Below are 13,944 nucleotides of genomic sequence, written 5' to 3'. Positions count from 1 at the left end.
TACCTGTATAAGTGTATGAGGTTACAATGTTGTGTACCTGTATAAGTGTATGAGGTTACAATGTTGTGTACCTGTATAAGTGTATGAGGTTACAATGTTGTGTACCTGTATAAGTGTATGAGGTTACAATGTTGTGTACCTGTATAAGTGTATGAGGTTACAATGTTGTGTACCTGTATAAGTGTATGAGGCTACAATGTTGTGTACCTGTATAAGTGTATGAGGTTACAATGTTGTGTACCTGTATAAGTGTATGAGGTTACAATGTTGTGTACCTGTATAAGTGTATGAGGTTACATTGTTGTGTACCTGTATAAGTGTATGAGGTTACAATGTTGTGTACCTGTATAAGTGTATGAGGTTACAATGTTGTGTACCTGTATAAGTGTATGAGGTTACATTGTTGTGTACCTGTATAAGTGTATGAGGTTACATTGTTGTGTACCTGTATAAGTGTATGAGGTTACATTGTTGTGTACCTGTATAAGTGTATGAGGTTACAATGTTGTGTACCTGTATAAGTGTATGAGGTTACAATGTTGGTGTACCTGTATAAGTGTATGAGGTTACATTGTTGTGTACCTGTATAAGTGTATGAGGTTACAATGTTGTGTACCTGTATAAGTGTATGAGGTTACAATGTTGTGTACCTGTATAAGTGTATGAGGTTACAATGTTGTGTACCTGTATAAGTGTATGAGGTTACAATGTTGTGTACCTGTATAAGTGTATGAGGTTACAATGTTGTGTAGGCTACCTGTATAAGTGTATGAGGTTACATTGTTGTGTACCTGTATAAGTGTATGAGGTTACAATGTTGTGTACCTGTATAAGTGTATGAGGTTACAATGTTGTGTAGGCTACCTGTATAAGTGTATGAGGTTACATTGTTGTGTACCTGTATAAGTGTATGAGGTTACAATGTTGTGTACCTGTATAAGTGTATGAGGTTACAATGTTGTGTACCTGTATAAGTGTATGAGGTTACAATGTTGTGTACCTGTATAAGTGTATGAGGTTACATTGTTGTGTACCTGTATAAGTGTATGAGGTTACAATGTTGTGTACCTGTATAAGTGTATGAGGTTACAATGTTGTGTACCTGTATAAGTGTATGAGGTTACAATGTTGTGTACCTGTATAAGTGTATGAGGTTACATTGTTGTGTACCTGTATAAGTGTATGAGGTTACAATGTTGTGTACCTGTATAAGTGTATGAGGTTACAATGTTGTGTACCTGTATAAGTGTATGAGGTTACAATGTTGTGTACCTGTATAAGTGTATGAGGTTACAATGTTGTGTACCTGTATAAGTGTATGAGGTTACAATGTTGTGTACCTGTATAAGTGTATGAGGTTACAATGTTGTGTACCTGTATAAGTGTATGAGGTTACAATGTTGTGTACCTGTATAAGTGTATGAGGTTACAATGTTGTGTACCTGTATAAGTGTATGAGGTTACAATGTTGTGTACCTGTATAAGTGTATGAGGTTACAATGTTGTGTACCTGTATAAGTGTATGAGGTTACAATGTTGTGTACCTGTATAAGTGTATGAGGTTACAATGTTGTGTACCTGTATAAGTGTATGAGGTTACAATGTTGTGTACCTGTATAAGTGTATGAGGTTACAATGTTGTGTACCTGTATAAGTGTATGAGGTTACAATGTTGTGTACCTGTATAAGTGTATGAGGTTACAATGTTGTGTACCTGTATAAGTGTATGAGGTTACAATGTTGTGTACCTGTATAAGTGTATGAGGTTACAATGTTGTGTACCTGTATAAGTGTATGAGGTTACAATGTTGTGTACCTGTATAAGTGTATGAGGTTACAATGTTGTGTACCTGTATAAGTGTATGAGGTTACATTGTTGTGTACCTGTATAAGTGTATGAGGTTACAATGTTGTGTACCTGTATAAGTGTATGAGGTTACAATGTTGTGTACCTGTATAAGTGTATGAGGTTACAATGTTGTGTACCTGTATAAGTGTATGAGGTTACAATGTTGTGTAGGCTACCTGTATAAGTGTATGAGGTTACAATGTTGTGTACCTGTATAAGTGTATGAGGTTACAATGTTGTGTAGGCTACCTGTATAAGTGTATGAGGTTACAATGTTGTGTACCTGTATAAGTGTATGAGGTTACATTGTTGTGTACCTGTATAAGTGTATGAGGTTACAATGTTGTGTACCTGTATAAGTGTATGAGGTTACAATGTTGTGTACCTGTATAAGTGTATGAGGTTACAATGTTGTGTACCTGTATAAGTGTATGAGGTTACAATGTTGTGTAGGCTACCTGTATAAGTGTATGAGGTTACATTGTTGTGTACCTGTATAAGTGTATGAGGTTACAATGTTGTGTACCTGTATAAGTGTATGAGGTTACAATGTTGTGTAGGCTACCTGTATAAGTGTATGAGGTTACATTGTTGTGTACCTGTATAAGTGTATGAGGTTACAATGTTGTGTACCTGTATAAGTGTATGAGGTTACAATGTTGTGTACCTGTATAAGTGTATGAGGTTACAATGTTGTGTACCTGTATAAGTGTATGAGGTTACATTGTTGTGTACCTGTATAAGTGTATGAGGTTACAATGTTGTGTACCTGTATAAGTGTATGAGGTTACAATGTTGTGTACCTGTATAAGTGTATGAGGTTACAATGTTGTGTACCTGTATAAGTGTATGAGGTTACATTGTTGTGTACCTGTATAAGTGTATGAGGTTACAATGTTGTGTACCTGTATAAGTGTATGAGGTTACAATGTTGTGTACCTGTATAAGTGTATGAGGTTACAATGTTGTGTACCTGTATAAGTGTATGAGGTTACAATGTTGTGTACCTGTATAAGTGTATGAGGTTACAATGTTGTGTACCTGTATAAGTGTATGAGGTTACAATGTTGTGTACCTGTATAAGTGTATGAGGTTACAATGTTGTGTACCTGTATAAGTGTATGAGGTTACAATGTTGTGTACCTGTATAAGTGTATGAGGTTACAATGTTGTGTACCTGTATAAGTGTATGAGGTTACAATGTTGTGTACCTGTATAAGTGTATGAGGTTACAATGTTGTGTACCTGTATAAGTGTATGAGGTTACAATGTTGTGTACCTGTATAAGTGTATGAGGTTACAATGTTGTGTACCTGTATAAGTGTATGAGGTTACAATGTTGTGTACCTGTATAAGTGTATGAGGTTACAATGTTGTGTACCTGTATAAGTGTATGAGGTTACAATGTTGTGTACCTGTATAAGTGTATGAGGTTACAATGTTGTGTACCTGTATAAGTGTATGAGGTTACATTGTTGTGTACCTGTATAAGTGTATGAGGTTACAATGTTGTGTACCTGTATAAGTGTATGAGGTTACAATGTTGTGTACCTGTATAAGTGTATGAGGTTACAATGTTGTGTACCTGTATAAGTGTATGAGGTTACAATGTTGTGTACCTGTATAAGTGTATGAGGTTACAATGTTGTGTACCTGTATAAGTGTATGAGGTTACAATGTTGTGTAGGCTACCTGTATAAGTGTATGAGGTTACAATGTTGTGTACCTGTATAAGTGTATGAGGTTACAATGTTGTGTAGGCTACCTGTATAAGTGTATGAGGTTACAATGTTGTGTACCTGTATAAGTGTATGAGGTTACAATGTTGTGTACCTGTATAAGTGTATGAGGTTACAATGTTGTGTACCTGTATAAGTGTATGAGGTTACAATGTTGTGTACCTGTATAAGTGTATGAGGTTACAATGTTGTGTACCTGTATAAGTGTATGAGGTTACAATGTTGTGTACCTGTATAAGTGTATGAGGCTACAATGTTGTGTACCTGTATAAGTGTATGAGGTTACAATGTTGTGTAGGCTACCTGTATAAGTGTATGAGGTTACATTGTTGTGTACCTGTATAAGTGTATGAGGTTACAATGTTGTGTACCTGTATAAGTGTATGAGGTTACAATGTTGTGTACCTGTATAAGTGTATGAGGTTACAATGTTTGTGTACCTGTATAAGTGTATGAGGTTACATTGTTGTGTACCTGTATAAGTGTATGAGGTTACATTGTTGTGTACCTGTTATAAGTGTATGAGGTTACAATGTTGTGTACCTGTATAAGTGTATGAGGTTACAATGTTGTGTAGGCTACCTGTATAAGTGTATGAGGTTACATTGTTGTGTACCTGTATAAGTGTATGAGGTTACATTGTTGTGTACCTGTATAAGTGTATGAGGTTACAATGTTGTGTACCTGTATAAGTGTATGAGGTTACAATGTTGTGTACCTGTATAAGTGTATGAGGTTACAATGTTGTGTACCTGTATAAGTGTATGAGGTTACATTGTTGTGTACCTGTATAAGTGTATGAGGTTACATTGTTGTGTACCTGTATAAGTGTATGAGGTTACATTGTTGTGTACCTGTATAAGTGTATGAGGTTACAATGTTGTGTACCTGTATAAGTGTATGAGGTTACAATGTTGTGTACCTGTATAAGTGTATGAGGTTACATTGTTGTGTACCTGTATAAGTGTATGAGGTTACAATGTTGTGTACCTGTATAAGTGTATGAGGTTACAATGTTGTGTAGGCTACCTTGTATAAGTGTATGAGGTTACAATGTTGTGTAGGCTACCTGTATAAGTGTATGAGGTTACATTGTTGTGTACCTGTATAAGTGTATGAGGTTACAATGTTGTGTACCTGTATAAGTGTATGAGGTTACAATGTTGTGTAGGCTACCTGTATAAGTGTATGAGGTTACATTGTTGTGTACCTGTATAAGTGTATGAGGTTACAATGTTGTGTACCTGTATAAGTGTATGAGGTTACAATGTTGTGTACCTGTATAAGTGTATGAGGTTACAATGTTGTGTACCTGTATAAGTGTATGAGGTTACATTGTTGTGTACCTGTATAAGTGTATGAGGTTACAATGTTGTGTACCTGTATAAGTGTATGAGGTTACAATGTTGTGTACCTGTATAAGTGTATGAGGTTACAATGTTGTGTACCTGTATAAGTGTATGAGGTTACATTGTTGTGTACCTGTATAAGTGTATGAGGTTACAATGTTGTGTACCTGTATAAGTGTATGAGGTTACAATGTTGTGTACCTGTATAAGTGTATGAGGTTACAATGTTGTGTACCTGTATAAGTGTATGAGGTTACAATGTTGTGTACCTGTATAAGTGTATGAGGTTACAATGTTGTGTACCTGTATAAGTGTATGAGGTTACAATGTTGTGTACCTGTATAAGTGTATGAGGTTACAATGTTGTGTACCTGTATAAGTGTATGAGGTTACAATGTTGTGTACCTGTATAAGTGTATGAGGTTACAATGTTGTGTACCTGTATAAGTGTATGAGGTTACAATGTTGTGTACCTGTATAAGTGTATGAGGTTACAATGTTGTGTACCTGTATAAGTGTATGAGGTTACAATGTTGTGTACCTGTATAAGTGTATGAGGTTACAATGTTGTGTACCTGTATAAGTGTATGAGGTTACAATGTTGTGTACCTGTATAAGTGTATGAGGTTACAATGTTGTGTACCTGTATAAGTGTATGAGGTTACAATGTTGTGTACCTGTATAAGTGTATGAGGTTACAATGTTGTGTACCTGTATAAGTGTATGAGGTTACAATGTTGTGTACCTGTATAAGTGTATGAGGTTACAATGTTGTGTACCTGTATAAGTGTATGAGGTTACATTGTTGTGTACCTGTATAAGTGTATGAGGTTACAATGTTGTGTACCTGTATAAGTGTATGAGGTTACAATGTTGTGTACCTGTATAAGTGTATGAGGTTACAATGTTGTGTACCTGTATAAGTGTATGAGGTTACAATGTTGTGTACCTGTATAAGTGTATGAGGTTACAATGTTGTGTACCTGTATAAGTGTATGAGGTTACAATGTTGTGTACCTGTATAAGTGTATGAGGTTACAATGTTGTGTACCTGTATAAGTGTATGAGGTTACAATGTTGTGTACCTGTATAAGTGTATGAGGTTACAATGTTGTGTACCTGTATAAGTGTATGAGGTTACAATGTTGTGTACCTGTATAAGTGTATGAGGTTACAATGTTGTGTACCTGTATAAGTGTATGAGGTTACAATGTTGTGTAGGCTACCTGTATAAGTGTATGAGGTTACAATGTTGTGTACCTGTATAAGTGTATGAGGTTACAATGTTGTGTACCTGTATAAGTGTATGAGGTTACAATGTTGTGTACCTGTATAAGTGTATGAGGTTACAATGTTGTGTACCTGTATAAGTGTATGAGGTTACAATGTTGTGTACCTGTATAAGTGTATGAGGTTACAATGTTGTGTACCTGTATAAGTGTATGAGGCTACAATGTTGTGTACCTGTATAAGTGTATGAGGTTACATTGTTGTGTACCTGTATAAGTGTATGAGGTTACAATGTTGTGTACCTGTATAAGTGTATGAGGTTACAATGTTGTGTACCTGTATAAGTGTATGAGGTTACATTGTTGTGTACCTGTATAAGTGTATGAGGTTACATTGTTGTGTACCTGTATAAGTGTATGAGGTTACATTGTTGTGTACCTGTATAAGTGTATGAGGTTACAATGTTGTGTACCTGTATAAGTGTATGAGGTTACAATGTTGTGTACCTGTATAAGTGTATGAGGTTACAATGTTGTGTACCTGTATAAGTGTATGAGGTTACAATGTTGTGTACCTGTATAAGTGTATGAGGTTACAATGTTGTGTAGGCTACCTGTATAAGTGTATGAGGTTACAATGTTGTGTAGGCTACCTGTATAAGTGTATGAGGTTACATTGTTGTGTACCTGTATAAGTGTATGAGGTTACAATGTTGTGTACCTGTATAAGTGTATGAGGTTACAATGTTGTGTACCTGTATAAGTGTATGAGGTTACAATGTTGTGTACCTGTATAAGTGTATGAGGTTACATTGTTGTGTACCTGTATAAGTGTATGAGGTTACATTGTTGTGTACCTGTATAAGTGTATGAGGTTACAATGTTGTGTACCTGTATAAGTGTATGAGGTTACAATGTTGTGTACCTGTATAAGTGTATGAGGTTACAATGTTGTGTACCTGTATAAGTGTATGAGGTTACATTGTTGTGTACCTGTATAAGTGTATGAGGTTACAATGTTGTGTACCTGTATAAGTGTATGAGGTTACAATGTTGTGTACCTGTATAAGTGTATGAGGTTACAATGTTGTGTACCTGTATAAGTGTATGAGGTTACAATGTTGTGTACCTGTATAAGTGTATGAGGTTACAATGTTGTGTACCTGTATAAGTGTATGAGGTTACAATGTTGTGTACCTGTATAAGTGTATGAGGTTACAATGTTGTGTACCTGTATAAGTGTATGAGGTTACAATGTTGTGTACCTGTATAAGTGTATGAGGTTACAATGTTGTGTACCTGTATAAGTGTATGAGGTTACAATGTTGTGTACCTGTATAAGTGTATGAGGTTACAATGTTGTGTACCTGTATAAGTGTATGAGGTTACAATGTTGTGTACCTGTATAAGTGTATGAGGTTACAATGTTGTGTACCTGTATAAGTGTATGAGGTTACAATGTTGTGTACCTGTATAAGTGTATGAGGTTACAATGTTGTGTACCTGTATAAGTGTATGAGGTTACAATGTTGTGTACCTGTATAAGTGTATGAGGTTACAATGTTGTGTACCTGTATAAGTGTATGAGGTTACAATGTTGTGTACCTGTATAAGTGTATGAGGTTACAATGTTGTGTACCTGTATAAGTGTATGAGGTTACAATGTTGTGTAGGCTACCTGTATAAGTGTATGAGGTTACAATGTTGTGTACCTGTATAAGTGTATGAGGTTACAATGTTGTGTACCTGTATAAGTGTATGAGGTTACAATGTTGTGTACCTGTATAAGTGTATGAGGTTACAATGTTGTGTACCTGTATAAGTGTATGAGGTTACAATGTTGTGTACCTGTATAAGTGTATGAGGTTACAAGCACACACTTATTGAGATTTACTTGAGCCTTCTGTTTACATTATTAGCATATCTACTGTGGCTAAGCAGACTTTTGCCAAAAGGACAATAATTCATTTGTTGTGGGTTTATCCACTTTAATGCACTTTAATTTTTTTGGAATGCATGTTTTGTTTGAAGGCCTAATATAAATGAACAACTTTGTGCTTTTTTTGAAAAGAAAAGGCAACTGGAATATTAAAAAAATGCCAATATTCAACACAAAAAAATACTTTATTTGAAAAACATGTCTAAATATTTATTCTAGGCTATTTATGCAATATTAGAAAAATTGTGAAAAACTGCATTCATTATTCGGTATTCGGCCATGCGTTTAAATTTTATTCGGCTTCGGCTTCGGCCACAAATTTTCATTTCGGTGCATCCCTGGTTTGGAGTAAAGAACAACAGCCTTGCAGCTTGTATTCTCAGGCTGGCGTGGCGCAGTGGGAGAGTGGCCGTGCGCAACCCGAGGGTCACTGGTTCAAATCCCACCTAGAACCAACCTCGTCACGTCCGTTGTGTCCTGAGCAAGACACTTCACCCTTGCTCCTGATGGGTGCTGGTTGGCGCCTTGCATGGCAGCTCCCTCCATCAGTGTGTGAATGTGTGTGTGAATGTGGAAGTAGTGTCAAAGCGCTTTGAGTACCTTGAAGGTAGAAAAGCGCTATACAAGTACAACCCATTTATCATTTATTTATTTATTTCATTTAAGAGGAGAAAACTATCATTTACGGGGGATATCGATTTTTGAAATAGGTAAAGCGAGAACAAATATAAAATACAAATGTATTACAGTTTTAGGAGTTAAATGGAGCTGAACGGTATCTATATCCAAATACGGTTTGTTTATTTTATCTTATAATAGAGCGGCCATGCCAGCAACTTGACGGTTCCTGGTTTGATTCCCGCTTCCGCCATCCTAGTCACTGCCGTTGTGTCCTTGGGCAAGACACTTTACCCACCTGCTCCCAGTGCCACCCACACTGCTTTAAATGTAACTTAGATATTGGGTTTCACTATGTAAAGCGCTTTGAGTCACTAGAGAAAAGCGCTATATAAATATAATTCACTTCACTTCTTTGGTAAGGTTTAAGAAAACATTGAAAGGTGAAATAATTGAAAATGATAAAATATAGTAACAATTACTTTCATCCCATTGATTTTTGATTATTTTTATTTTTTTAAACGTTGATGTTCCAGGCAATCTAATCTTCTGTGAAGGTATAGGATAGGCAAATATAAGCTTTTTTGGTGCTTCTTTTTCTTTTCTTTCGTGTGTGTAAATGTGCATTATTGTATACATATAACGTGTACTGTAAAACTGATCACACAAAATGGTTGATTGATTTGATTGATTATATGACCGAAATAAACTTATTTCATTCATTCATTCATTCAATCAGGCCCAGATCGTCATATCTACTTGTTGATCAATAATATTGACGGACCTATGCTGCGTGGGGAGAAGACCCAGAGTGCACTGGGGCAGCTGGCGTCCCTGCCCAACGTTCACCTGGTGGCTACTATCGACCACATCAATGCTCCTCTTGGTTAGTATTGATCATTGATAGTTGTTGTTTGCATGAAACTTCATGTGGGTCTTTGTTACAAAAGCTTTTTTGGACACTGAATTTTAGTTTACATCAAATGATGCTCTAACATTGAATGTGGGTGAAATGTGTGTGTTTGAAAATTCATTTAAAAAAAATTCAGTGCCGAAATATTTCTATTCAAAACACGAAGACTCAAAACGCAAAATTAAGAGCATAATTTGAGGTAAAAAAAAATGCAGGTACATAAATTCAGTGTCCAAAATCATAATAAAGACACAAGTTTTTTCCACACTGAATTAAAAAAAAAAATGCAACAAACACTGAATTTTTAAACACACACATTTCACCCACATTCAATATAAAAGCGTAATTTGAGGTAAAAAAAAATGCAGTTCCATAAATTCAGTCGGCCCAATGCATTATTTGATGTAAAAAAATGCAGTTGACAAAATTAAACACATAAAATGTAGTTACATAAATTCAGTGTCCAAAATCATAATAAACACACAAGTTAACTTGCATAAAAATGTCTTCATGTTTTGAAGCCGTGAATGTTGTCTGTCTATCTGTGTTGGCCCTGTGATGAGGTGGTGACTTGTCCAGGGTGTACGCCGCCTTCCGCCAGATTGTAGCTGAGATAGGCGCCAGTGCCCCCCGCCACGCCGAAAGGGAATAAGCGGTAGTAAATGGATGGATGGATGGATGGATGGATGTTTTGAAGCAACAAATATTTCTGTAGTGAATTTTTCCACACTGAATTTTAAAAAATTGTCATTGATAAATGTATTATTTAAACACAATTTTGCCCACAACTTTTTATCCAATGAAATTGTCCGCATTATTTGATGTTAAAAAAATTCAGTTGACAAAACGCAAAAAACATGCAGTTACCTGAATTCAGTGTCCAAAATTGTAATAAAGACACAGTTTAACTTCCATAGAAATATTTCTGCACTGAATTTTTTTTAAAATGTAACAAAAAACAGAATTTTTAAACACACACATTTCACCCACATTCAATATAAGAGCATAATTTGATGTAAAAAAAATTGCAGTTCCATAAATTCAGTCGGCCCAATGCATTATTTGATATAAAAAATGCAGTTGACAAAATTAAACACATAAAATGTAGTTACATAAATTCAGTGTCCAAAATCATAATAAAGACACAAGTTAACTTCCATAAAAATGTCTTCATGTTTTGAAGCCGTGAATGTTGTCTGTCTATCTGTGTTGGCCCTGTGATGAGGTGGTGACTTGTCCAGGGTGTACCCCGCCTTCCGCCCGATTGTAGCTGAGATAAGCGCCAGCGCCCCCCGCGACGCCAAAAGGGAATAAGCGGTAGAAAATGGATGGATGTTTTGAAGCAACAAATATTTCTGTAGTGAATTTTTCCACACTGAATTTTAAAAAATTGTCATTCATAAATTTATTATTTAAACACAATTTTGCCCACAACTTTTTATCCAATGAAATTGTCCGCATTATTTGATGTAAAAAAATTCAGTTGACAAAACGCAAAAAAAATGCATTTACATGAATTCAGTGTCCAAAATTGTAATAAAGTCACAGCTAACTCCCATAGAAATATTTCCGCACTGAATTTTTAAAAAAATGTAACAAAAAACTGAATTTTTAAACACACACATTTCACTCACATTCAATATAAGAGCATAATTTGATGTAAAAAAAATTGCAGTTCCATAAATTCAGTCGGCCCAATGCATTATTTGATATAAAAAAATGCAGTTGACAAAATTAAACACATAAAATGTAGTTACATGAATTCAGTGTCCAAAATCATAATAAAGACACAAGTTAACTTCCATAAAAATGTCTTCATGTTTTGAAGCCGTGAATGTTGTCTGTCTATCTGTGTTGGCCCTGTGATGAGGTGGTGACTTGTCCAGGGTGTACCCCGCCTTCCGCCCGATTGTAGCTGAGATAAGCGCCAGCGCCCCCCGCGACGCCAAAAGGGAATAAGCGGTAGAAAATGGATGGATGTTTTGAAGCAACAAATATTTCTGTAGTGAATTTTTCCACACTGAATTTTAAAAAATTGTCATTCATAAATTTATTATTTAAACACAATTTTGCCCACAACTTTTTATCCAATGAAATTGTCCGCATTATTTGATGTAAAAAAATTCAGTTGACAAAACGCAAAAAAAATGCATTTACATGAATTCAGTGTCCAAAATTGTAATAAAGTCACAGCTAACTCCCATAGAAATATTTCTGCACTGAATTTTTAAAAAAATGTAACAAAAAACTGAATTTTTAAACACACACATTTCACTCACATTCAATATAAGAGCATAATTTGATGTAAAAAAAATGCAGTTCCATAAATTCAGTCGGCCCAATGCATTATTTGATGTAAAAAAATGCAGGTGACAAAATTAAACACATAAAATGTAGTTACATGAATTCAGTGACCAAAATCATAATAAAGACACAAGTTAACTTGCATAAAAATGTCTTCATGTTTTGAAGCCATGAATGTTGTCTGTCTATCTGTGTTGGCCCTGTGATGAGGTGGTGACTTGTCCAGGGTGTACCCCGCCTTCCGCCCGATTGTAGCTGAGATAGGCGCCAGTGCCCCCCGCCACGCCGAAAGGGAATAAGCGGTAGTAAATGGATGGATGGATGGATGGATGGATGGATGGATGTTTTGAAGCAACAAATATTTCTGTAGTGAATTTTTCCACACTGAATTTTAAAAAATTGTCATTGATAAATTTATTATTTAAACACAATTTTGCCCACAACTTTTTATCCAATGAAATTGTCCGCATTATTTGATGTAAAAAAAATTCAGTTGACAAAACGCAAAAAACATGCAGTTACCTGAATTCAGTGTCCAAAATTGTAATAAAGACACAGTTTAACTTCCATAGAAATATTTCTGCACTGAATTTTTTTATGACTGAATTTTTCCACACTGATTTTTTTTTAAAATGTAACAAAAAACTGAATTTTTTAACATATACATTTCACCCACATTTAATATAAAAGCATAATTTGATGTAAAAAAAAAAATGCAGTTCCATAAATTCAGTCGGCCCAATGCATTATTTGGTATAAAAAAATGCAGGTGACAAAATTAAACACATAAAATGTAGTTACATGAATTCAGTGTCCAAAATCATAATAAACACACAAGTTAACTTCCATAAAAATGTCTTCATGTTTTGAAGCAACAAATATTTCTGTAGTGAATTTTTCCACACTGAATTTTAAAAATTTGTAATTGATAAATTGCTTATTTAAACACAAATTTTGCCCACAACTTTTTATCCAATGAAAAACAAAAGTTGTGGGCAAAATTAATGTGTTTAAAAAAATCACTTTATCAATTACAATGTTGAATGTGGGTTAAAATGTGTGTGTTTAAAAAAATTCAGTTTTTGTTGCATTTTTTAAATTTTTATTCAGTCTGGAAAAAACTTGTGTTTTTATTATGATTTTGAACACTGAATTTATGTACCTGCATTTTTTTTACATCAAATTATGCTCTTAATTTTTTGTTTTTTCGTCCATAAAAAAATTCAGTGCAGAAATATTTCTATGGAAGTTAAACTGTGTCTTTATTACAATTTTGGACACTGAATTCATGTAAAGGCATTGCTTTTGCGTTTAATTTTGTCAACTGATTTTTTTTTTTACATCGTATAATGCGGACAATTTTATTTAATAAAAAGTTGTGGGTAAAATTAGTGTGTTTAAAAAATCAGTTTATGTTTTAGAATTCAATGTGGAAAAATTCACTACAGAAATATTTGTTGCTTCAAAACATGAAGACATTTTTATGCAAGTTAACTTGTGTCTTTATTATGATTTTGGACACTGAATTCATGTAACTACATTTTATGTGTTTAATTTTGTCAACTGCATTTTTTTATATCAAATAATGCATTGGGCCGACTGAATTTATGGAACTGCATTTTTTTTTACCTCAAATTATGCTCTTATATTGAATGTGGGTGAAATGTGTGTGTTTAAAAATTCAGTTTTTTGTTACATTTTGTTAAAAATTCAGTGTGGAAAAATTCAGTCATAAAAAAATTCAGTGCAGAAATATTTCTATGGAAGTCAAACTGTGTCTTTATTACAATTTTGGACACTCTTATTTCATTTAACTGCATTTTTTTTGCGTTTCATTTTGTCAACTGAATTTTTTTTTACATCATATAATGCGGACAATTTTATTTAATAAAAGGTTGTGGGTAAAATTAGTGTGTTTATCAATTACAATGTTTTAAAATTCACCCACATTCAATATAAGAGCATAATTTGATGTAAAAAAAAATGCAGTTCCATAAATTCAGT

At 34.5% G+C, this 13,944-nt stretch overlaps 1 protein-coding gene across 3 annotated transcripts in view; it reads left to right on the top strand.

Moving 5' to 3' along the window:
* The window catches only part of orc2 (origin recognition complex, subunit 2), a 72,199-nt gene that overhangs the window by 32,776 nt on the left and 25,479 nt on the right, over window positions 1–13,944 (top strand). For all 3 annotated transcript variants that reach the window (XM_061890087.1, XM_061890086.1, XM_061890085.1), the window contains exon 12: window positions 9,463–9,609. In XM_061890087.1, coding sequence (XP_061746071.1) covers window positions 9,463–9,609 — 147 coding nt within the window. The remainder of the gene's footprint in view (window positions 1–9,462; window positions 9,610–13,944) is intronic.

Source organism: Nerophis ophidion, linkage group LG28 (genome assembly GCF_033978795.1).
Source record: "Nerophis ophidion isolate RoL-2023_Sa linkage group LG28, RoL_Noph_v1.0, whole genome shotgun sequence".
Lineage (NCBI taxonomy): Eukaryota > Metazoa > Chordata > Actinopteri > Syngnathiformes > Syngnathidae > Nerophis > Nerophis ophidion.
This window is presented reverse-complemented; position numbering and strand designations above follow the sequence as displayed.